This window comes from Mustelus asterias, chromosome 5 (assembly GCF_964213995.1).
Source record: "Mustelus asterias chromosome 5, sMusAst1.hap1.1, whole genome shotgun sequence".
Lineage (NCBI taxonomy): Eukaryota > Metazoa > Chordata > Chondrichthyes > Carcharhiniformes > Triakidae > Mustelus > Mustelus asterias.
In genome coordinates this window covers 77,540,137-77,565,840 of record NC_135805.1, presented here as the reverse complement: position 1 = coordinate 77,565,840, position 25,704 = coordinate 77,540,137, and the positions used below count along the sequence as shown (strand labels likewise).

At 41.4% G+C, this 25,704-nt stretch overlaps 1 protein-coding gene across 8 annotated transcripts in view; it reads left to right on the top strand.

The window, feature by feature from the left end:
• The window catches only part of epb41l2 (erythrocyte membrane protein band 4.1 like 2), a 165,390-nt gene that overhangs the window by 47,511 nt on the left and 92,175 nt on the right, over positions 1–25,704 (top strand). For all 8 annotated transcript variants that reach the window (XM_078212856.1, XM_078212859.1, XM_078212855.1 and 5 more), the window contains exon 3: positions 17,637–18,154. In XM_078212856.1, coding sequence (XP_078068982.1) covers positions 17,651–18,154 — 504 coding nt within the window. In that variant the 5' untranslated portion in view covers positions 17,637–17,650. The remainder of the gene's footprint in view (positions 1–17,636; positions 18,155–25,704) is intronic.

Sequence of the window (25,704 nt, the reverse complement as noted above, 5' to 3'; positions counted from 1 at the left end):
GGATATCCCTTGTCCCCTGGGATCCATTTGCACACTTTGGGGTTTGGAGTGAAGATCTAAGGCAGCCTGGACTGGCAGAGGATGAAGGAGTCTTGGCAGCTGCCAGAAAAGAGACTGCACACAGCTCGCAAATCAGTTGAAATTTATGGTAGGGAAGACACTTCCTGTTGATGGATCTCACTGGTTGGTCACATGGTGCTTTGATGGACACACGAGTGCAATTGATGGCGGGTATTTGAGGCAAATGTCTTTGCAAGGCTATGACTGTCATTAAACAAATGCACTGACCAGCTCTGGCAAAGAGAGCATCCATGACCAATGAGGTGCAGTGGTGTGCAGCTGTTTTGAGATGCCTCTAATGTCCACATCAGATTATTGGAATGAGCCAGAAGCAGGGAGGTTTGGGACTGCAGTTACTTTGACAGCTTCTAGCAGGGCATGGTGAGCAGTGCTGTGAGGTGTGAAGTCTTCAGCAATGAGGACAAAGACTGTGACCATCTGCCTGGAGAGTTGCAGTTTCCTGCAACACTGGTTCTTCGTCATCACTAGGTAGCTTCATCTTTGGCAGTAGATTCTATGTTAATCTGTTGCCTTCCTGGCCTTTGTTCCTGTTCCCTCATGGTGCCTGCAGAGTGTTGCCACTCACTGCCACTTGGCCCAAAATTTGACAATAGTTTACCCCCCTATTATCAGCTGAAATCTTCCTTCCTTCTGGAGAGGTGGCTGCCTAATTGGCCTTGGCAGCCTTGCCCCCTGCCCTTCTGTCGCTGATGCCAAGGGGTAGTGCCCACATTCAAAATATGGATGCTGAGTGTCACCCATCCCGGGTCCTCCTTTACCTTGCTGACAACAGCTGGCTCCCCACTCTTTATCTGCCTGCCCTCACCTTGTTTCTGAAGGTGCAGATAACCTGATAAAAACATAAAGGTAATCCTTGACAAGCTCTTAAAAAGCTTTTTACCTGATTTAATTATTCTCAATTCGGAGGAGCAAAAGATTCTTGTCATGGATCAGCGCCATGAAATTGACAAACTGCCCTGTGCTGGTATTTTTGTCTCTTTCTCCTTCCATTCTTCCTGCCATGATTCTTGCTTAGGTAAAAGTATTTGTGACAGTCTGTCAAATGATTGAAAATTTTGTTATCTGATTTTTTTTTTGTGTGTTTTTAAAGGATTGTAAAAGAATTTAAAATAGCATGTTTAACCAAATAGCTGGAGAAAAGAATTCTGACTTCTAGTATGTCAAACAACACCATATATTTGCATTGTAAATTGAACATATAAAGTAACGTGGCAGTTCAATTATATAGAGAAGTAATTGGTTGAAGGCGTTATAGGAAGCCAGGTCCAATTTGACTGCATGCTTGGAAAAGTAACTAATTAAATTGAATATGTCCTAGCAGCCTGCTTTATGAAATTGTTGGAAATTGGACCTGTGCCTGATTGAAGAAAAGGTAATGCATATTTGAAAAAAGGACAAAGAAATAACCAAGGGAACTTCAGGCATCCATTGTACAAAAAGATTAAGAGGGAGTTCAGAAAGGATGGATTGTTGTAGAATTATATGGCATGGCAAGCAGCTATTCTGCCCATCGTGCCTGTGCCAGCTTTTAAAGTTATCAACTTAGTCCCAGCCCCCATGCTCTTCTAACCCTGCAATTTTTTTTCCTTTTCAAATATATATCTGATTGATTGCTATCACATTTCCAGTCAGTGCATTCTAGATCATAACTTGCTGGGTGCACGTATCCTCTCCTTTGGTTCTTAATTATCTTGAACCTGTGCCCTCTGGTTACTGATTTTGGCTGAAGTGGAACAATTCATCCTTATTTACTTTAGCAAAACCTTCATAACTTTTTGAAAACCTCAATTAAGTCTTCATCATCTTTGATTCGAAAGCTTTGAAAGTCTCTTGTACTCTTGGGCTAACTGAAGTAACCCTTCTTTCATTCTATTAAATCTCCCAAGCCTTGGCAACTGATCTGAAGTATGGAGCCCAGAATTGAATTAACTTGTTGATATTTCAAGTCTTGACATATGTTGTACCTGTAATTCTCAGATACTTTTCGACCAGTTTGTTTACTCAAAAGATTTTACCCCGGTGCCCTTATTTGCAAGATGGACAAAGGACAAACACAAGTAAAGGGTCAATAAGTTTATTAATAATAATACTTCAAGGGCATTCAGCCTCTGATCTTCGGGTAGGCGGTCTTCACGACACGCGACAACGCAGAATCGCTGAGCCTGACAGGACACCGTGGCCCCCAGGTGTCCATCTCCATGCTGTTGCTTACATGTAATCTGTTGTCAGATAAGATAACTGCAAGAACTTTAGGTGACTGAAATCTGGCCACATCTGGGCTTCTAACAATAAGCCGGTGCATTTCAATGGGGTGCGATGATTTCCTACTGGGTCTCAATAGAGTGCAATGATCTTTGATGGGCCAGGCCTAGACATGTTCCTGTATCTTTGTGTATTTGACTTTGTCAAGCCTGGCCTGCCCGAGGTTTGACTGTTTGATTTTAATATGCCCAATTCTTTAATTTAGGATATTCAATTTAATCAGCCTTAAAACTAGGCACTGATCATATTACCCCACACAACTTAACTTGAATACTCAATGCCTCTGTTTATAAAGCCAAGAATGCCATATGCTTTATTTCTTTCTAACAGTGTGCCTATACCAGTAGCCTGTAGTGGCTCAAGAAGGCGGCTCACCACCACCTTCTCCAGCACAATTTATGAATGGGCAACAAATGTTGGCCTTTCCATTCATGATGTGGAGATGCTGGCGTTGGACTGGGGTAAGCACAGTAAGAAGTCTCACAACACCAGGTTAAAGTTCAACAGGTTTATTTGGTAGCACAAGCTTTCGGAGTGTTGCTCCTTCAGGTGAGTGAAGAATTGTATTCACAAACAGGGCATACATAGACACAGACTCAATTTAGAAGATAATGGTTGGAATGTGAGTCGTTACAGATAATCAAGTCTTTACAGATGCAGACAATGTGAGTGGAGAGAGAGTTAAGCACAGGTTAAAGAGGTGTGAATTGTCTCCAGCCAGGACAGTTAGTGAGATTTTGCAAACCCAGGCAAGTCATGGGGGTTACAGATAGTGTGACATGAACCCAAGATCCTGGTTGAGGCTGTCCTCATGTATGCGGAACTTGGCTATCAGTTTTTGCTCAGTGATCCTATTCCTCTGCTCTACTCCTATGACTCTGCAAGTTTATTTCTCTCAGGTGCTTATCCAATTTACTTTTGAAATCATTGATCGTCTCAACTTCCACTATACTCGTAGGCTGTAACTTTCTGGTCATTACCACTGGCTGCTTAAAAAGTTGTTTCCTACATTCCCCACGTACCACTTCCCCAAAGCCTTAAATCTGTGTGTCCTAGCCCTTGTACCAACAGTTAATAGGAGCAGCTTTTTTTTTGTCTACTTTGTCTAATTCTTACATAATCGTGTGCATCTCTTTTAAAATCTGTAAACAAGAAATGATGGATGTACAAAAGGTGGTCTGTGACAGGGTGGAAAACAGGAGTGATTGAATGTCAGAAGAGTTAGTCTTCCAAGACGAAAGTGAATGGTAAAGGGGCAAGAAACAAAAATATCTAGAGCTGGTGTGCTGCTGTCTAAAAATGAAGTAGGAGTAAAACTGAAACCATTCGAATAAACTTCCTCTGCATCCTGTCAAGACCTTCATCCTTCATCTGCATCTTTCCTAAAATGTATTGACCACAATTGAACAGAATACTCTAAGCAGTGCTTTATAAAGTTTCAGCATTTCTCTCACCAGCCTTCTGTTACTTCATCAAATAATTTAATTAGATTTGTCAAGCATGATCTGCATTTTACAAATCTGTGCTGGCTATTCTTAATTAAGTCAAATCTCTTGCAAGTGTTAATTTTCCCCCTCTAATCATAGTTTCTAAATTCTTATCCTTATGTTAGTTTAACAGTTGTAGTTACCAGAAATGTCCGAACACACTTCCTTGAACAAGGTGTCACATTTACCAGCTTCCAATCCACTGGCACCTCCCTTGTATTTGGGAATATTGGGTGATTGTGACAAACCCGACTGCTTTCTCCATTCCCAGTTCCCTTAACTTGGGATACAAGTCATCCGAACCAGGCAACATATCCACTCTAATCATAGACAGGCATTCTAGTACATTCTGCCGATCTGTATTCACCTCAATCATCGTCTCTACCACCTCTGCTTATTCAGATATTTTGTCAGCATCCTTGTTTTGTGGGTTATCCTGTTGCCTAATCTCTATTGAGAAGGTTTCACTCTACTTACAAGTGACTCGGGTCTGACTAGGGTAGATTACTTCGCAATTACTTTATTAACACCATATGCATGATAAACTACCAAGTAAATAGTCTCTCTTGTTTGCAGACTATTCCATCTGCTCCACAAAGTCTCTGCCACCTGATGCTAATGTCACTGTTGCATCATGATGCACATTACTATCTCATACTGAATAAATATTGATACAAAGGACTCATTAATTATTCTTGCCTTGCACCTCTGAACCTTTGTCCTGTCACGTTAGACCCCTATCCCGCTTGGACACGTCAGGCATTCCTTCCCCATCTTACTCTTTACACAGTTTTTACCCCCCCCCCCCCCCCCCCACCCACCCAGTCTGTATTGGGATAATTGAATCCCCCACTTCCAACCTCTAATTATTACTATTGTTTCTGCATTTTTTTGAAATTTGCTTGCTTGTTTGTTCCTCCTCCTTCTTCCTACTATTATCTCCTTATTGAAAATGCACACTAGCAGCATGACAACTGCTGTTTTCCTGAACTTTAGCCAAATAGATTTAGTCTGCGCACCCTTTAATATACTATCCCTTTCCAGATCTCTGCAAGTCTCTCTTAAAATGGTTGTTCCTTTTCTATTTTTCAACTTCCCTATTGCAGCCAGGAATGTTCGTTCCTATTCCAGCCTTATTTAAGATGTGGAGATGCCGGCGTTGGACTGGGGTAAACACAGTAAGAAGTTTAACAACACCAGGTTAAAGTCCAACAGGTTTATTTGGTAGCAAAAGCCACACAAGCTTTCGGAGCTCCAAGCCCCTTCTTCAGGTGAGTGGGAATTCTGTTCACAAACAGACCATATAAAGACGCAAACTCAATTTACATGAATAATGGTTGGAATGCGAATACTTACAACTAATCAAGTCTTTAAGAAACAAAACAATGTGAGTGGAGAGAGCATCAAGACAGGCTAAAAAGATGTGTATTGTCTCCAGACAAGACAGCCAGTGAAACTCTGCAGGTCTAGGCAACTGTGGGGGTTACAAATAGTGTGACATGAACCCAATATCCCGGTTGAGGCCATCCTCGTGTGTGCGGAACTTGGCTATCAGTTTCTGCTCAGCGACTCTGCGCTGTCGTGTGTCGTGAAGGCCGCTTTGGAGAACGCTTACCCGAATATCAGAGGCCGAATGCCCGTGACCGCTGAAGTGCTCCCCAACAGGAAGAGAACAGTCTTGCCTGGTGATTGTCGAGCGGTGTTGTCGAACGGATGAATGAACACCGCTCGACAATCACCAGGCAAGACGGTCACGGGCATTCAGCCTCTGATCTTCAGGTAAGCGTTCTCCAAGGCGGCCTTCACGACACACGATGGCGCAGAGTCGCTGAGCAGAAACTGATAGCCAAGTTCCGCACACACGAGGACGGCCTCAACAGGGATATTGGGTTCATGTCACACTATTTGTAACCCCCACAGTTGCCTAGACCTGCAGAGTTTCACTGGCTGTCTTGTCTGGAGACAATACACATCTTTTTAGCCTGTCTTGATGCTCTCTCCACTCTCATTGTTTTGTTTCTTAAAGACTTGATTAGTTGTAAGTATTCGCATTCCAACCATTATTCATGTAAATTGAGTTTGTGTCTTTATATGGTCTGTTTGTGAACAGAATTCCCACTCACCTGAAGAAGGGGCTTGGAGCTCCGAAAGCTTGTGTGGCTTTTGCTACCAAATAAACCTGTTGGACTTTAACCTGGTGTTGTTAAACTTCTTACAGCCTTATTTAAGCCAGATTCCCTTTATTGCTACTCTGTAAAAACCCACCTGGCAATTTGCACCTGCAGCTTATCAGCCTTATTTGACAGTGTTGTCAAGATACAACCGAGCATCCAACCTATAAACCAATTGGAAGCATATGACCTAGAAGAGGGAGGCAACTTGTTTCATGGATGGTACACCATGTCTGATAAACCGATTTGATGGGAAGGCTAGAAATAAAAATAATTAAAATAATAAGAAATTGTTAGGAAATAGATATAGTTTTAGGTCATTTATATTTGTATTTGTGATGGGCATAATCTATAGCTTTAAGTTTAAGCTTCCATTGTGTTTATGTATTTGTGCGTTAAGAAAGGATTAAGAACTTCAGTTTTGTTTCACTTTGAACTTTGCCTGCATTGTAATGAGGTTTTATGACCCTAAAGCAAATACAGAATAAAAAAATTGTTGCCTAGCAACCTAGGTCCCACACTGAGACAGCAAATGCAATTGAGTTGAGTTGCAACAAGGTAACCCTGAAGCAAGGAGCTTTTCACAGAAATTGCTGTGACGGAGACATGAAGAAAGACTGCAGAGAGCAGATCTGAAACTAAAGAACTGAAAAATCCAGGCAACAAAGGAATGGGACAGAATAAAGTTTCAGGAAGACTGAAGTCAAGGGACATTGATATGGACTGTGTACTTACTGTGAACATTAGAGTATAAAATAGATGCTGTAATTTGTGTTGCTATCCTTAAGAATTTGTATATATCTGTAACATCTAGTTGGGGTGACGGAATAGTGTATTATATTTGGTCAATTGTTAGTTTGTTAAACGTTCATCAGCTGACTCCTGTGACTGTCCAGTAGCACCCTTGCATGTAGCAAAACAAAAAAAGTAAAAGTTAGGATCTGTCCTGCTGTCTTCCACCCCTGGGATTGTCCAAAAGTAACATCAGCTGGGATCTTATCAGAATTTGCTTTCTAACATCTGTATTTATCCTCCTTTTACCAATTTACACTAATATGGCTATTGGCTGCCACAGTGCTGGTGTGTGATAGCTGTGTGTTATACATTGATAATGTGTATGCGCTTTGAACAGAGTGATCGTCCCTGCAATTCCCCAAACGGAAAATTTTCCATTGCCATCAACAGTGGCAAAGTTGAAAATTGCGGCAAAATTCGTTGACTTGCGGACGTGCTTCCAGTAAAGTACATGAATGTGATACAGGACCAATAATCTCCAGGCCTGGACTAATAATCCAGAAAACTTGAATTAAGATCCCACCATCACAATTGGAGAACTTGAATTTAAAAAATACTCTGGAAATAAAAAAATCAGGAAAAATGACTCTGATGCTGACTGATTTTGTCACAAACTCGTTGTGACCTGTGTGTAAATTCAATTTCAATTTCAACCAGCATGATTGATTCTTGCCAGCGGTGCCTACTTTGAAAGTTTAAAAAATAGTCATAATGAATCATGCAATATTACTTGAATATTACCATCTTCAGTATATTATAATGTTGCAACCACACTCCGAGCTGACAAAGGGTCATCCTGACTCGAAACGTTGGCTCTATTCTCTCCTCAGATGCTGTCAGATCTGCTGAGTTTTTCCAGCATGTTCTGTTTTTGTTTCAGATCTCAGAATCCGCAGTATTTTGCCTTTATCTTAAAGCTATGTGAGGAGTGGGCTTGACAAATGTATGGAAGCAGGGTTTTGTTAATTCAGGATTGCCAGTGTGGCGAAGTGGGCAGTGTAATAATAGAGCCTTTATTTCGCTTTGCAAGACTGACATTATCACTGTAGTGTATTGAGGCTCTCAAAGGAAGATGGACACCAAGCATGGGTTTTTATTATGTCATTACATTTTTAGCATAATACACAAATACATTACAAGCATTATGCTCTTTGGGTTGTTTAGTCAGGGATGGGTGGAACAGTGGGGAAGGGGATCGGAGTTGTTGTCTCCAGTGTTGGGCGTTGTAATACCTGTTCCTGGATATGTGTTGTTACAGCCCACTGCAAGTGTAAGACTATGCAAGATTTGAGGCTTCGATTCTGAAATATCACAGCTGGTGTATACATCACTTTGGGCTTTATTTTAGTACTGTTGCAGTTTAATTTTGTGCTTACCTTTCTCTTTTCACCACTGTTCCTTTTGAAGTTCAGTCAGTGCTACAATTCTTGGTGTTTTGTTGTACTTCTGCTGAAAGGTTTTTTGCGTGCCTAACATCAGCAGCTCACACATTCTCAATGTCTTGTGTTTTTGCCTTTTCTGTTCTGATGTCATAGTGAGAATTCAGTGAAATAAACCAACCATCATTTTGAACACCTCGGCTCTCAGATCCTCTTCGTCTTTCCCACCCTCCAACTACTTTTTTTTAAAAGAGTGAGCTATCATTTTTTTCCCCCCCATGCTAAAACAAACTGATTATTAATGATTAGTAATGATTGACTGTGCAGTGAGCTAGCTTGTCATTCACATATCTTGAGGGCAGTTAAGGATGGGCAGTAGAGGACTGTCCACATCCCCTGAATGAATAAAAGAAACACAAGGGGTGCAGTACAGTGGAAGATCCTTCTAGACCTGAATGCAAACCCCTGGTTAGCACCACTGCCTGCATCCTTCTGCACTGTAGCGATTCTATGTATGAGATGGGATTCTGTGGTTCTGTGGCGCATATGACATTGGCCACATTGTTTGACCAGATTGTCAAAGTCGGTATCTATCCAGGGCTACCACGCGTAACTGTGTGCAAGCATTTTCAACCTTTATATCTCAGGATGGGCAGAATGTAACTCTTTAACAAGACTGGGAATGACCATCCTTACTCCCATAATAATACACCACCCTCACAACTTAACTCATATTTTCTTATCTGAAAGGGCCTTAATTGCTCAGAGCTGTCATCATAATGCCAAACATGGAGGACCATATGTTTACTTTGTGATAATATGAGGTCTTTCTGGGTCCAAAACTCAACACTGACATGGGCAATGTATCGAGAAAGTTTAGGGCAAGAACAATTTCATATGGTACCAATGGAGGCAGTACTTTTGGGTAGGAGAAGGCAACTTACTTATATATATATATAAAGCCTAGGTAGGTAGGGACATGACCGGCGCAACTTGTGGGCTGAAGGGCCTGTTTGTGCTGTATTTTTTTCTATGTTCTATATGGACTGCAGGGTGATCATTCAAACAAATAGTCACTAAAAGAGATCAATGGCCTGCATTCCACTGTTCCAAAAGTGAAGAAATTACAATCCTGTAATTTGATTGAAAATTCAGTTCGGTGCTGCTATTATTACTGCACTGTCAGTTTAGATTCAAAACTTGAGCACATAATCCAAGCTGTCACCTCATTACAGTAATGAGGCAGCACTACTGCACTTTGAAGTGCTGTCCATCAAATATGATAAACTTTGGCCCTGACTGCCTTCTCTGACAGATATAAAAGACCCCACTGCAGTATTCGAAGAAAAGCAGAGGCATTTTTCCAGTGTTCTAGTCAACTTATATCGCTTAACCAGCAACTAAGATGGATGATCTGGTCATTTATTTCGTTGCTGTTTATGAAACCTTAATGTGTGCAAATTGGTTGCTGTGTTTCCTATGTTGTAACAGTGATTACACCTCAAATCTACTTCATTGGCTATAAAATGCTTTGGCAATTTCTGAGAATATGGAATATGACGAGTTATTTCTTGAATATTTTATTGGATTGCCTGAGGATTTCATTCGTCCAATAGTTGCGTAGTTTAATTACTGTTACAAAATGTTAGTGGATTGTGTTGACAAATGCTGTTTTTCATGTTTGCAGTGATTGTTTTAGCTGAGAGGAGTTTCAAAAATCTCTCTTTAATTTCTGCACACAATTTAATTTGAAGGTTCATTCTATTCAGTTCTCATTTCTATATAATATAAATTGACTTTTCTATAGTCAATTCTCTTTTTTAAAAAAGTTTTTAAAATGAGGTTATATTGCAGCTATTGGTTTCAGACTGGTGTTAATACTACTCTTACTGCTTAGCTTTAGTGTGACTGAGAATCTGATCTCGAAATTAATGGCATATCTCAGAAATTGCACACCTACTTCTAGAACTGTAAGTGATGATACATAAATTCCAGTCCAGCTTAAGCGTTCAAGTACTATAGATCAGGGCACATAAGCCAACCTGACATACAAGATGACCCAATTTTTGCAGTGCCAAAAATCATGTTTAGGCCTGTATATAGGTGAGGTGAGAGTGACTGCCCTTGACACCAGGGCAGCATTGAGTATGGCATCATGCAGCCCTAGCAAAACTGGAGTTAATGGCAATCAGGAGGAAAGCCCTCCAGTGGTTGGAGTCATACCTGGCACAAAGGAAGATATCTCATATGCTGCAGGAAAGGATGTCCCGAGGCATGGTACATCAGCGAGACCATACAGATGCTACGATAACGGATGAATGGACACCACTCGACAATCACCAGGCAGGAGTGTTCCCTTCCTGTCTGGGAACACTTCAGCAGTCAAGGGCATTTAGTCTCCGATCTTTGGGTAAGCGTTCTCCAAGACGACCTTCAAGACACACAACGCAGAATCGCTGAGCAGAAACTGATAGCCAAGTTCCACACGCATGAGGACGGCCTCAACCGGGATCTTGGGTTCGTGTTACGCTACGTGTAACCCCCACCATTTGGCCTGGGCTTGAAAAATCCTACTAACTATCCTGGCTTGAGACAATTCACACCTCTTTAACCTGTGATTGTTACGTTGTCTGTACCTGTAAAGACCTGATTACTTGTAAAGACTCGCATTCCAACCATTATCTTGCAATTGAGTCTTTGTTTAGATATGCCCTGTTTGTGAACCCAACTCTCCAGTCACCTGATGAAGAAGCAGTGCTCCGAAAGCTCATGACACCAAATAAACCTGTTTGACTTTAACCTGGTGTTGTGAGACTTCTTACAAGGAAGATGGTTGTTGTCAATCATCTCAGTTCCAGGACATCATTGTAGGAGTTCCTTGGGGTGGTGTCCCGAGGTGCAACCATCTTCAGCTGCTTCATCAGTAACCTTCCTTCCATCATAAAGTCAGAAATTGGGACGTTTGCTGATGACTGCATGATGTTCAAGCACCATTTGTGACTCCTCAGATTCTGTAGCAGTTCATGCCCAAATGTAACAAGAATTTTAGGAATCCAGGTTTGAGTTGTAAGCGGCAAGTAACATTCACGTGACAAGTGCTGGGCAATGACGACTTCCATCAAGAGAGAATCTAATCATCGTCCCTTGACATGCAGTGACATTACTTTTGATGAATCCCCCACTGTCAACATCCTGGGGGGGGGGCGGGGGGGTTACCATTGACCATTGACCAGAAACTAAACTGGACTAACGTTAAGAACAGGTCAGAGGCTAGGAATCTTGCAGCGAGTAACTCACCTCTTGACTCCCCAAAGCCTGTCCATCATCTGCAAGGTGCAAGCCAGGAGTGTGATGGAATACTCTTCACTTGCCTGGATGAGTGCATGTTCAACAACACTCAAGAAGCTATACATCATCCAGGGCAAAACATCCTGCTTGCTTGATATCCCGTCTACAAACATTCACACTCTCCACCATGGACAAAAAGTGGTAGCAGTGTGTACCATCTACAAAATGCACTGCAAGAACTCATCAAAGCGCCTTAGATGACACCTTCCAAACTCATGACCACTGCCATTTAGAAAGACAAGGCAGCAGATACCTGGGAACACCATCACCTGGAGGTTCCCCTCCAAGTCATTCAATCATCTTGACTTGGAAATATATTGTCATTGCTTCATTGTCACTGGGTAAAATGCCTAACAGCACTGTGTTGTACCTATATCTGAGGAACTACAGTAGTTCAAGAAAGCAGCTCACCACCACCTTCTCGAGGGCAATCAGGGATAGGCAATAAATGTTGGCCTTGTCAGTGAAGCTCACATCCTGAAAATGAATTTTTAAAAAATGGGCATATGTTTTGATCCCCCTCCCCCTTTTCTGCTAAACAAGGTTGCACTTACATTAGGAGTTGACCTTTCACCTCAAATACATGTTTACTCACCTTGTAGGTTGGTACATGGGATCAAGCAAGCAGATGATCAGGAGCGTATGTTTTGCTGAAAAGATGTGCAGGAGCTTAAGACATACCCACAGAGCAGATTGCATGTGGTGCATGAATCGTCTGGAAAAAGAATGAAGTACAAAGCTGGTTTCAAGCTAAAAGTCACAACATTTGCTTGAATAATTGCTCCATTGAGGGAAGTCGACATTTGTGAAAAACTGATGAGAGGATGGAAGAAGAATGAATCCGTACTAAAGTATCCAAGACCAAATGGGCCACGGGAACTGTGACCAGCCACTGGTCTGATCTTGAGAAGCATGTATCAGAGTGGGACCTCACAAATCATCAGTATGGTTATGTAGAAATGCAATATGTATATGCACCACTAAGTGTGTCAAATCAAACCACAAGTCTGGCAAAGGTTTCAGAGCAACCTCAATTTAATGCAGCCATTTTATAGAATAAGAATGTCGAGTGTTGTGGAATAAGACCAGGATCATTCAGCAACTACCAGAAATATCAGCCAAATTTACCAGTTTCCAGTGATTCATCAGATAGTACCATTTGTGTTACGCGTCACATTGGCAGTATGATGAAATCTCCATGAGTTTCAATATTCCCAGCAGCTGAAGTGTGGAGTGAAGACCTGGGATGATGCTAATGCACAAACTGACATCAGATCATTCAAGAATGCAGAATATTCAACTCCATTCCAGTGAAAACCACAAGACATGATACAAGATTCACAGTGTCACTAATCTGCTGATGGAATGAAGTTAAACAATGGTTCAATGGATGAGTGAAATTGTGGATTGATGATGTGTAGAATGGGTGCCCCAGTGGCAAAGAGTGCAGCTTATTAGTGTGGGCATATTTAGATCCCATATAGCCGATGAGATCAAGTGACACCTGTGAAGCCATTGCAGCTATATCAGACTGTCTAACATTTGTAGATCAACCTTTTGGATGTGTGCCTCCACAAGCTTTTCACCTTCACGGTGTCCATTGATTAAAACCTATCTGAGCACATTAATCTGTTGAAAGATGTACAATGTTCAATGATGCACCCTACAATTCCCGTGGCCCGTTTGGTAGAGCTGTGGAATAAATGGAAGTGTTTGTACACAGTGTTGAAGTGCACAAACTTAACTATAGAGCTTTAAGATATTTTCAGACAGCTTTATTCTTTCACTCCGGTTTAAACATTCATGTAATGACCCCAAATGCACATAAATCTTTCCTGTTGACCACCCTTGCTTGAAAATGTACTTGAAGTTTCTTCCATTAAATTGTGGGTTGCTATTAATGCACAAACTGTCATCGAATTCAAACAATGCAGAATATCCTAGATGGAAGATGATTTGTTGATTCTGAAATTGGAAATGCCACACCTGAGAGTGGGATGTTTATGATTCTATTGCCAAACTGACTCCATGAATTTGATGAACGCTTTGTGTCAGATGTTGAATGACAGTTTTTAAGATGTTTTGATTATGGTTGAATGTATCTAGAATTCTATGAAACGTGTCATGTTCATTTAAATTGAGTACCAATGTTATGTTTTATTTTTTCACACTGCAAAATGGCCACCACTGACACGGGCATTTCATATTTTATACTCTGCATATATAAGTCACCTTCATTTTTAGAAGGATTGAAAGATTGTCTTATATATTGCTATCTGTGATATTTATAGGCTGTTAATGAATGGCAATGTTGCAAGCATTACAGTTCAATTGCGCTCCTAGATTTATACCCTTTTCCGTCAGACTTTGAAAGAACCAAACTATAATTTTGGGGTCTTGTTAAAACATGTTCTAGATTTTTATAAATTGGCATCTATTTAGCTGAAAAGCTCAGAATCACTTGGAGCTGTGCTTGGGAGCATTATCCTTGCATGAGCTGAAATCTTATCTGAAAGCTAAGATGGACCTGGCATCTACAGTCACTTGCACACACTGTTCATTGATTAAAATCTGTCTCTATATCTTACAACAGAAGAATGTGCTCAATGTTTAATGAAGCGAGCTACATTTTGCATAGGGCTGTGGGATTAATGAAAGTGTTTATACACAATGGTGAAGTGGACAAACTTGATAATAGGGCAACACGCGCATGAAGCTTTACAAAGTGTTTTGAGGCAGCTTTGTTCTTTCGTTCCTGTTTAAAAAGTACATTTGATTCCCACAAATGCACAATAGTCTTCCCTTTGACCATCCTTGCCTTGAAAATAAGGTGCTTCTACAAGAGGAACATTAGATATTGTGCACTTTTTTTAACCAAGTCAATCATTCCACTTTGCCAAGATCCTATTGCCAGCACTAACATAGTTTCTTAAAAATGATTTGCAGAAGTACTCAACAGAACAGGAAGGTATGTTCCCTGAATTATTTACATTGTGCCAAATATATATATTAAATAGATAGATATATTTGTTATTTTGGAACAAAATAATTGAACTTTTAGAGGAAAAGATTGCATCTTGTCTATCCTCCTTTGCTGTAGGAATGCAAATGGTTGCAAAAATGCTGCAAGTACATGTAGCTCCCAACTACCTGCTGCTGCCGTTTAAGAGATTATGACATGGCTTCTGCTCTGTTGGCAAAACCTGTGGCACTCTAATAATTCTAATGTACAACATAGCAACTCTTGCAGAAAAACTGACTAGTCACATCCATCTGTCTCGGAATAAGCCTTCTGGCTTTCTTACCCCACTTCATAATGGGAAGTTTCCAGGAACAACGAAGCTTCACACAGGAAAGAAGTCAGTAGACTGGGTTAATTCTCCACGAGGGCTAAATTATGGCCTTCCATGTTACCCAACACAACCCATACTGTTGTCTTCAGATGAGGGATTACCATGAACCAATGAAACATTTATGTAAACTCCTACACTGTAATTTTGGAGAATGTCAGTTAAAAGCAAAAATAATTGTGGACAAACTTGGGCCAGTGCTTCCCAAACCTTTTCCCACTGTTTTTGGGCCTTCGTAATTCCTGTGACCATCTCCTCAGAGAGACTTGAGGGAGCGAGTGGAGGTGGGGGAGGGGCAGTTTTCCAGATTTCTCTAAAATATTTTTAGAAACTTGCCTTTTCGGTTGCTTTTTTTGGAGCAGAAAACAGGCCTCGAATCGACTTTTTAGGCCATGGCCACCATTTCAAAATAAATCGAGATTTAAAAGAGCCTTGCAGCTATTAGCAGTCAGTTGGACCTCCATGGCAGCCACTGCTGCTGCAGATCTTGTGATCCCCAGTTCAGAAAGCCCTGTCTTTGGCTACCATGGGTTTGAATATTCTATTTGTTAGAGAAAGAATGGAAGCAAGTAGAATGATTTGCAGCTAATGAGTAACTTAATCAAACGTGAATTGGTTTGAAATGTTCTGATTTAGTTATGTAATGGTGGAGCACATGTAAGCCATATCAGGCAGATAGCAATTCCACAAAAATATATAGGGTCACTGTCACACTTTTTCTTGCTATAGTTGACTGTCCAGTTTCCTATTGGACTGCAGTGGAAAAAGGGATAACAAAATACTCTTGGTAACGAGTCCAGATCTGTAGTTTCTGTGACACAGCTGGAAAACAACATTGCGCCTTCATAATTATCGATCTGTTGTGCAGAATGTACATTTTGTATTCCCTGCTGGAATAATTTTATAATCTATTTAGGTCATCAGAAGTATGAGACTGTTTGCATTACAAACCTATGTTCTTGCATCGCATCATGCAGAATTGTCTTGCTGATAGAGTCCACAATACCCTTACATGTGATTATTAGCTTTCCATTTGGACCAGTAGTATTGTGCAGTTATGCCTGGCTTAAAATGACTTGATAGAGCTGAATACGTCGACCACCTTGATGAAAGCGCTGTTTGGACTGAACTGTTAAGGGAAACTGGGAGAAAATGCCCTACTGTTATGGACATGGTCAGGAGTGAACTGAAACCGGTGTACCTTTTCCCTTATTTTCTGTAATTAGTGTTTTTTTTTATAGAGCAAGATGCGTCTGTTTCTTAGCCACAAGAGTGTGGTGTCAATTTAAATAACTAAAGTTTCACAGGTTTTAAATAAAAAAGAGGATTACTTATTCACTTACTTACCCCTGAAGTCGAAATATTATGCCCATCACTGAGTGTGCGTGTGTATGTATATATTATCACACGCACACACTCAAAGTACAGTTAAAATAGTTTATTTTTATAAGTTGTAAACAAGGGAATAGTTCATGTGTTGGTTCGTTGCAGAAGAACAGCCTTTGTGGCCTGGTAAAGAAAGCAGTCTTCACCACTCTAGAATTGTAATTTAGATGAATTCAAACTTGAATATCAGAATTATTGCAGGTTCCCTCAGATTAATGTTCAGGTCATGTAGCTATGCACTTATGGTTTTGTGTCAGAAGCTTTACAGGTTAACTTGAATTACGGAATTAAGCTGGAAGGTTTCTTGATATTTTACAGCCTCCAAATTCTTAAAGGCAAAGACGATGGTCTTTTCCTGGAGTTGCTGTTTCTGCAGAGTATCTAGATCTTTGGAATAATAGTAGCTGGTTTTATGATTAACTGCTATTTTCGAGCCAGAATAGCTTCAAACTGAACACCATTGCTATATGATGGAGGTAGATGATGGGTCATCACACCCACTTGTAGATAACAAGCTTTTTTGCAGTTCTCCAGTTGTTGAATTGCAAACTTGGAGACATTGGTCCCGATTTTACCATCATGGTGCGCTTGTTTTCGGACGCGAAAACTTGATAAAGTCGGGTGTGAGGCGAGTAGCACGATCCGTGCTCACCTCCGCGCCGGTTTCCCCTTTACCAAGGCCTGAAAATGGCTGCGATCGGCACGGTGCCCGAAATGGGCGCAACTGCCATTTAAATGCATTTGCATGCATTTAAATTGACTTAAGTGAATTCCACTGAGGGGTATTATCTGTGAATGTTCATGGAAGGGAGAGCTCTCTAACCAGAGTGGCTTTATTTGGACCCTCCAGGAAACTTGATATAATCTGTGTTGAATTTGCAATACCCGCCTGAACCTTGGCAGCTTTTTTAGCCACTTAGCATTCCAAAAACTTCTGTACAAACACAGTCCATGTTTAAAGTAATGACAAAGAATTGCCTTCACTGGGCATAAAAATATTGATTTGAAGCAAATTCAGTGAATTTAGAATTTGTGTAGCTTTTCTTTTCCTGCCTTGCTGTGAGGAAGGCTTTATGTATTGGCTAGGATTAGAAGCACATTTTATGGCTTCAATGGGAGAACTATCTCTTTCGTATGTGACCTTTTTTATATGAGTGCTCTTTAACTGGTAGTCTTGAATTTGGGATTACTTTAATGTGCAACCAAAGCCAGACTTGAAAGTAAATCTGAAGACTCCAAATTAGAAGTGATTTAAAAAAATGATTGAACTTTTGTTTTATTTTAAATGGATCAATGAGTTTTAATTTGGTGCAAAATTGTGATTTTCTATAAACATTATTGTAACTTATGTGAATTTATGCTTTTTCTAAATTCCAGTTTAAGCTTTGATCATGACGACTGAAGTTGGATCTGTAATTGAAGTAAAGGAAGAGCCAGAGCAAATTGAACAGAATCATTCTGAAGCCTCAGATCCTGAAGAGCCTGCCAGTGTAAATCAAGAACAACAGAATGACATCAAGGAAGGTGAACAGCCAGAGTCCACAGAACAACCTCTGAAAGAGCAGGAAATACATTCTCCAGTTTCAAGTCCAAGTCCCCAAGCTAGCCCTTCTAATGGTGACAAAAAGGAGCAGTCAGGTGGTAAAGGACTGTCACGCTTTTTACCTGCATGGCTTAAAAAACAAAAATCACTTTCCCAGGTGGAGACTACAGAAGACAAAGAAGTTGAGGAGGATATTCAAACTCAAGCTGAAGATAAGGATGCAGCAGGGAAAGAACAGCCAGAGCCAGTAAAGACTACATTGGAAAATGAAGTGGAAAAAGAGAAGTTGGAAGAACGGGCTGAGGTAGATGAACTACGGGAGCAGCATTCAACGAACATTGAAGAGACACAGGTACAGTAAAAGCTGTATTGCACATATAATCTCACGACATATTTTAAGGTAACAGTTGAAAGTCACAGAATCCTAGAATCCCCACAGTGCAGGAGGAGGACATTCAGCCCATCGAGTCTACACCGACTCTCGACATAGCATCTTAACAGGCCCATCACCTGCCCCATCCCCGTAACCCCACGTATTTACCCCACTAATCCCCCTAATCTACACACCCTGAGACATTAAGGGGCATGACCATTTTAGCAAACCTGCACATCTGTGGACTGTGGGAGGAAACTGGAGCACCTGGAGGAAACCAATGCAGACACAGAGAATGTTGAGAGGCAACAGTGCTAACCACTCTGCCATTGTGCCACCCTTGCATGCCATCCGTAATCTCATGCACATTTTAAAAATTAATCTCTTATTTGTAAATGAGAATATAAATTCTACAGTATGATAATTCAGGATGATTGTCATAGTTTATTATATTGCTCAGTGTAATGTGAATCTTCAAGTTCTGTAAATCTCAATGACGAACATTAATGCTGGAAATATGCAGCAATTCCTGAAAAGGAAAAAGGCAGATCATTATTTTGCAAACTCAAATGATTTTAATTTGGAAAAGCTAATTTTATTTCAGATCGTGATGGATCCGCTTTTTATTTCCAATGTGGTTTTTTATGTAAACGTTCAATTAAAATTATATGCTGTTCTGAATTCCTTCCTAAATAATTTAAAGTCTGTGCAGGTAAACATTTTTCCAAACAATTTTAAATCCATGTATGAGTGTACAAACTTAATGCACCAGCAGATAAAGCCAGAGTTTTAAGAATGGTAAAAATACAGAATTAAAGACTTTATCTGAATGAGCATAGCTTTCATAACAAATTGGATGAATTGATAGCACAAGTAAAAAGTACTTGTGTAACGTGATAGCAATATGAGGTGTGGTTGCAAAGTAACCAAGGCTGGAACCTAAATATTCAATGGCATTTGACATTGTGGAAGAACAAAGTTGAAAAAGATGTTGGGTAGCTCTGCTAACTAAGGATGGCATTATTGAGAGATGACCTTTGTTCAGAAGATCAACATGTAGAATCAGTTTGGGTGGAGATAAGATATAGCTACGGTAATAAGTCACATGTGGGAGTTTATAGGCCCTTAATATAGCTCCACTATAGGACAGAGTATACAGGAAGAAAATAATGGGAGTTTCTAAGAAAAGCACTGCAATAGTCATGGGTGATTTTAATCTTAATTTCATGAAACAGAATGCCTGGAAGAATTGTTCATGAAGTGTATTCAGTACAATTTTTGAGAGCAGTGTGTTCTAGGCTATTTTAGCTCTGGTAATATGCAATAGAACTGTCATTGACCTCATAGTTAAACAACCTTTTGGCAATAGTGATCATAGCATTTCGCATTCATCTGCCATGGGGTAAATGCTAGATTCTATCAGGGTATTTAGATAACCTTAATGCAATCAGGCAGATCCAGCATGGTTTTGTGAAAGGGATTCATGTTTGGCAAATAACTAATAAATTAGTCAATGTAACAAGAAAGGTGAACCTATAGACGAGGTGCAATTGGATTTTAACAAGACATACTGCATAAAATAAGAGTTTGTGGTATAACATATTTGCATGGACTAGAGGATGGGTTAGCTGACAGGAAACAGAGTGGTAATAAATGGGTTGTTTGGCATTGGCAAGCTGTCACCAGTGAAGTTCAGAGACCAGTGCTGGGATCTGGATTATCTACAATCTATGCCAATGATTTGGATGAAGGGATTAAATATTTGGTCGCTAAATGCACTGATGATACAAAGATGGATAGAAAAATAAGTTGTCAAGAGGGTATAATTGCAAAGGGATTTAGATGGGTCAAGCAAATGTGCAAAATATTGACTGATGATGTACAAACTGGAGAAATATGAACTTGTCCACTTTGACAGGAAGAATAGAAAAGCAGTATATTATTCAAATTGAAGAAACTACAGTGCAGATGGATCTGGCTTTCCTGGTACAGGAACCACAAAAAAGTTAGTCAGGTACAGAAAGTGATTGGGAAGGCAAATGAAATGTTGACGCTTATTACAAGAGGGATCTAGTTTAAAAAGAAAAGTAGGGAAGTGTTGCTACAGCTGTACAGCACCTTGGACTGTATCTGGAGTATTTTGTACAGTCGTAGTCTTATTTAAGAAAGGATTTGTTTTTAAAGCAATTCAGAGAATGTTTACTCAACCGTTTTGTGGGATGAAGGGGCTTTCTTAAGAGGGAAGATTGAACAGATTGTGTGGGATCCTTGTATGGCAAGAGATATAAATAAAAAGTGAAACAATCCATGAATCAGTGTGGGAAATGCAGTGTAACATCCTTGATCAAAGAGTTGGGAGTGGGAATCAACCAAGGCAGGGGGAAAAGTAGACTGACCATAATCTGGAAAATATGGATTGGACTGTGGGAATTTACAGAAACAAGTGCCTGTTGTCGTCTGGCAATGACAAAACATGAGGTAGCCATCCATGCAAACTGATGAAGATTATTTGTTTTCACGACTGTGCATCAGCAATCCTCCTTCCCAAGGACAATACAGCAATAGAACAAGCTGCCAAAGGAAATAGTCACAGCCCCATCACTTGAAATCTTCAAGACCCATCTTTAGAGTGTTTTCTGTTTCAAAAGTTCTAATTATCAGGACTACCATCTCGGGTCATGCCTAGTTAGCTATCACTACCCATATAAATGTTAGCAGACTACAGATGTTAGATTGTGATGTCAACATAACTAAAGCAGAAGCAATGGGATGTGGAGAGGCTGTTTTCCCTTCAGGGAGTTCAGAACTTGGGGACAGAGCTTAAAAATTGGAGACTCTCATCTGACTGAGAGGAGAATTTTTTTCCTGAGGGTTGTCAGGCTGTCTTCACCAGAGAGCACTAGAGGCTGAGTCAATAAATATATTCAAGACTGAGTTAGATTTTTGATCGACAAATGAGCATTATGGGGGGCCAGACAGCTAAGTGAAATTGAGGTCACAGTCAGATCAGTCATGATCTTTTTGAATGGTGCAGAAGGCTGGAGGGGCTGAATGGCTAACTCCACTTATTGTGTGCTTGTGATAGGACCATAGGAATTGCTGGATAAAAAAGATTAAGGTCCATCTAGTTTGCCTTCTACCATCTTGATAGTTGGATAATACAAAAAAAACAGACTGGTTGGTTAATTTGCGTCTATCAGTCTGTGCCAGATATAAAGTAAGGAAATGCCCAGCAGTGGAGGGCTTTGGTGACCATAGATCCAAAGTTGCTGGTTTCTTCCAATAAATTTAATTCTGATGGCATTTATGTAATGCCTTTAGCATGAATTGCACCTCACGGGTCGAAAATATGAAATAGGGCAGAAGTAGGCCATTTGGCCCCTCAAGCCATTTAGATTTAGCTCCTGGGGCTAGAGGGATATGGGGAGATCAAATGAATGGTGGAGCAGGCTCGAAGGGCCGAATGGCCTACTCTTCTATTTTCCAAGTTTCCATGAGCCAGTTCTACCATTCATTAAGATCATGACATCATCTGCACCCTCCTTATGTTCGCTTCACATCATACTTTCCTACCTTTCTCTGTGCCATCTGCAAATTTAGTGGCCATACCTTCACTTCCCTCATCTCTAAGCCATTGCTTTGAATCGTGAAAAGTTGAGGTGCCAATATAAACCCCTGTGGGATGCTATTTCGAGTCATAGAATCTTACAATACAGAAGGAGGCCATTCGGCCCATCAACTCTGTACCAACTCTCTAACAGAGCATCCCACCCAAGCCCTATCCTGTAAACCCAAATATATACCCCACTAATCCCTCTAATGTACACATTTTGGGTAACTAAGGGAGAATTTAACATGGCCAATCCACCTAACTTGCACATCTTTGGACTGTGGGAGAAAACTGGAGCACCTGGAGAAAACCCATACAGACATGGGGAGAACTTGCAAACTCCACACGGTCACTTAAGTCCGGAATTAAAACAGGCTCCCTGGTGCTGTGAGACACCATGCCGCCTGCCCACTTCTCACATAATACAATCAGAAAAAGATCAATTTATGCATACGGTCTGTTTTCTGCCAGCCAGCCAATCTTCTAACCTTGTTAATATGTTACACCCCCACACTACCCAAAACAAACTTTTATTTTCCTCAATACCGTTTGATGTTACACCTGATCAAATGCCTTCTGGAAATCCAAGTGCAGAGGGTCTACAGCTCACCTTTATCTGCAGCACATATTACTCTGTCAAAGAACTCCAATAAATGCTGACTCTTCCTGATTACCTTGAGATTTTCTCACTGCCCAGCAGATCCTTAATGATTGATTCTAGCATGATGGCACAATGGTTAACACTGCTGCCTCACAGCACCAGGGTCCCCGGTTCAATTCCAGCCTTGGGTGATTGTCTGAGTGGAGTTTGCACGTTCTCCTCGCGTCTGCATGGGGTTTCCTCCGGATGCTCCCGTTTCATAGAAATCATAGAAACCCTACAGTGCAGAAGGAGGCCATTCAGCCCATCGAGTCTGCACCGACCACAATCCCACCCAGGCCCTACCCCCACATATTTACCCACTAATCCCTCTAACCTATGCATCTCAGGGGTAATTTTAACCTGGCCAATCAACCTAACCCGCACATCTTTGGACTGTGGGAGGAAACCGGAGCACCCGGAGGAAACCCACGCAAACACGAGGAGAATGTGCAAACTCCACACAGACAGTGACCCAAGCCGGGAATCGAACTCGGGACCCTGGAGCTGTGAAGCAGCAGTGCTAACCACTGTGCTACCGTGCCGCCCCTGCTACCGTGCCGCCCCACAATCCAAAAAATGTGCTGTTTCCTCCCACAATCCAAAAAATGTGCTGGTTAAATGGATTGGCCATGCTAAATTCTCCCTCGGTGTACTCAAACAGGTGCCGGAGTGTGGTGACGAGGGGATTTTCACAGTAACTTCATTGCAGTGTTAATGTAAGCCTGCTTGTGACACTAATAAATTTTAAAACTTTATAGCATCTTCCCATGACAGACATCAAACTAACTGGCCTATAGTTTACTGGTTTCTGCCTCCCTCCCTTGAATAGCAAGGTCACATTTGCTACTTTCCAGTCTGATGGAACCTTTTCAAAATCTAGTGCTTTTTGGAAAATTACCATCAACGCATCATCTACCATATTAGCCACCTCTTTTAAGACCCTATGATAAAGTCCATCATGACCAGGAGACTTGTCATCCTGAAGCTCCATTAATTAGCTCAATGCTACTTATCTCATGATTGTAATTTCACCCAATTCCTCTCTTTCTCCCACCTCCTAATTTGCAGCTATTATTGGAATGTTTTTTGTATCTTCTATCGTGAAGACAAGCAAAGTATCTGTTTATTTCATCCAACATTTCCTTATTATCTACTATTAACTCTCCATTGACACTTGAGGGCCGACCCCCACTTCCTTTACTCTCTTCCTTTTTAAATAGCTGTAGAAACTCTTCCTAGCTGGCCATCTTCCTCTCATACTTTTAATTTCTTTCTCCTCATTAACCTTTGCCATTCTCTGCCATTCTTTGTGTTCTGACCAATTATCTGACCTTCCGCTCATCTTTGCGCACTTATGTGCTTTTCCCTTAAGTTTACAGTAGAAATATGCTTATTCTGAGTACATAGAACATAGAAAGCCACAGCACAAACAGGCCCTTCGGCCCACAAGTTGCGCTGATCATATCCCTACCTCTAGGCCTATCTATAGCCCTCAATCCCATTAAATCCCATGTACTCATCCAGAAGTCTCTTAAAAGACCCCAACGAGTTTGCCTCCACCACCACCGACGTCAGCCGATTCCACTCACCCACCACCCTCTGAGTGAAAAACTTACCCCTGACATCTCCTCTATACCTACCCCCCAGCACCTTAAACCTGTGTCCTCTCGTAGCAACCATTTCAGCCCTTGGAAATAGCCTCTGAGAGTCTACCCTATCCAGACCTCTCAACATCTTGTAAACCTCTATCAGGTCACCTCTCATCCTTCGTCTCTCCAGGGAGAAGAGACCAAGCTCCCTCAACCTATCCTCAACCTATCCTCATAAGGCATGCCCCCCAATCCAGGCAACATCCTTGTAAATCTCCTCTGCACCCTTTCAATGGCTTCAACATCTTTCCTGTAATGAGGTGACCAGAACTGCGCACAGTACTCCAAGTGGGGTCTAACCAGGGTCCTATAAAGCTGCAGCATTATCTCCCGACTCCTAAACTCAATCCCTCGATTAATGAAGGCTAGTACGCCGTACGCCTTCTTGACCGCATCCTCCACTTGCGAGGCCGATTTAAGAGTCCTATGGACCCGGACCCCAAGGTCCTTCTGATCCTCTACACTGCTAAGAATGGTACCCTTCATATTATACTGCTGCTTCATCCCATTGGATCTGCCAAAATGGATCACTACACACTTATCCGGGTTGAAGTCCATCTGCCACTTCTCCGCCCAGTCTTGCATTCTATCCGTGTCTCGCTCCAACTTCTGACATCCCTCCAAACTATCCACAACACCACCTACCTTGGTGTCGTCAGCAAACTTACCAACCCATCCCTCCACTTCCTCATCCAGGTCATTTATGAAAATGACAAACAGCAAGGGTCCCAGAACAGATCCCTGGGGCACTCCACTGGTCACTGACCTCCATGCAGAGAAAGACCCCTCCACAGCCACTCTCTGCCTTCTGCAGGCAAGCCAGTTCTGGATCCACAAGGCAACAGCCCCTTGGATCCCATGCCCTCTCACTTTCTCAAGAAGTCTTGCATGGGGGACCTTATCGAACGCCTTGCTGAAGTCCATATAGACCACATCCACCGCCCTTCCTTCGTCAATGTATTCTGAAATATCCCCACAAAAGTCTGCCACTGTTTCTTTACTGATCTATCCCTGAGCCAACCCGCCCAATTATCACCCATCAGTAAAGTAATGGAAGGGGTCCTGAACAGCGCTATCGAGTGGCACTTACTCAAAAATGACCTGTTCACTAACGCTCAATTTAGGTTCCGCCAGGGTCACTCAACTCCAGACCTTTTGGTTTAAGCATTTACGAAAGAGCTGAATGCCAGAGGTGAGGTGAGAGTGACTGCCCTTGATATCAAGAAATCATTTGACTGAGTATGGCATCAAGGCACCCTAGCAAAACTGGAGTTAATGGGAATCGGGGACAATCCTCTGCTGGCTGGAGTCATACTTGACACAAAGGAAGATGGCTGCAGTGATTGGAGGTCAGTCATCTCAGTTCCAGGACATGACTGCAGGAGTTCCTCAAGGTGGTGTCCTAGGTCCAACCATCTTCAGTTGCTCCATCAATGACCTTTCTTTCATCATAAGGTCAGAAGTGGGGTATTTGCTGATGATTGCAGGATGTTCAGTACCAATTGCGACGCCTCAGATACTGAAGCAGTCCATATCTAAATGCAGTAAGCCCTGGACCATATCCAAGCTTGGGCTGACAACTGGCAAATGACATTCACACCACACAGTGCCTGGCAATGACCAAGTT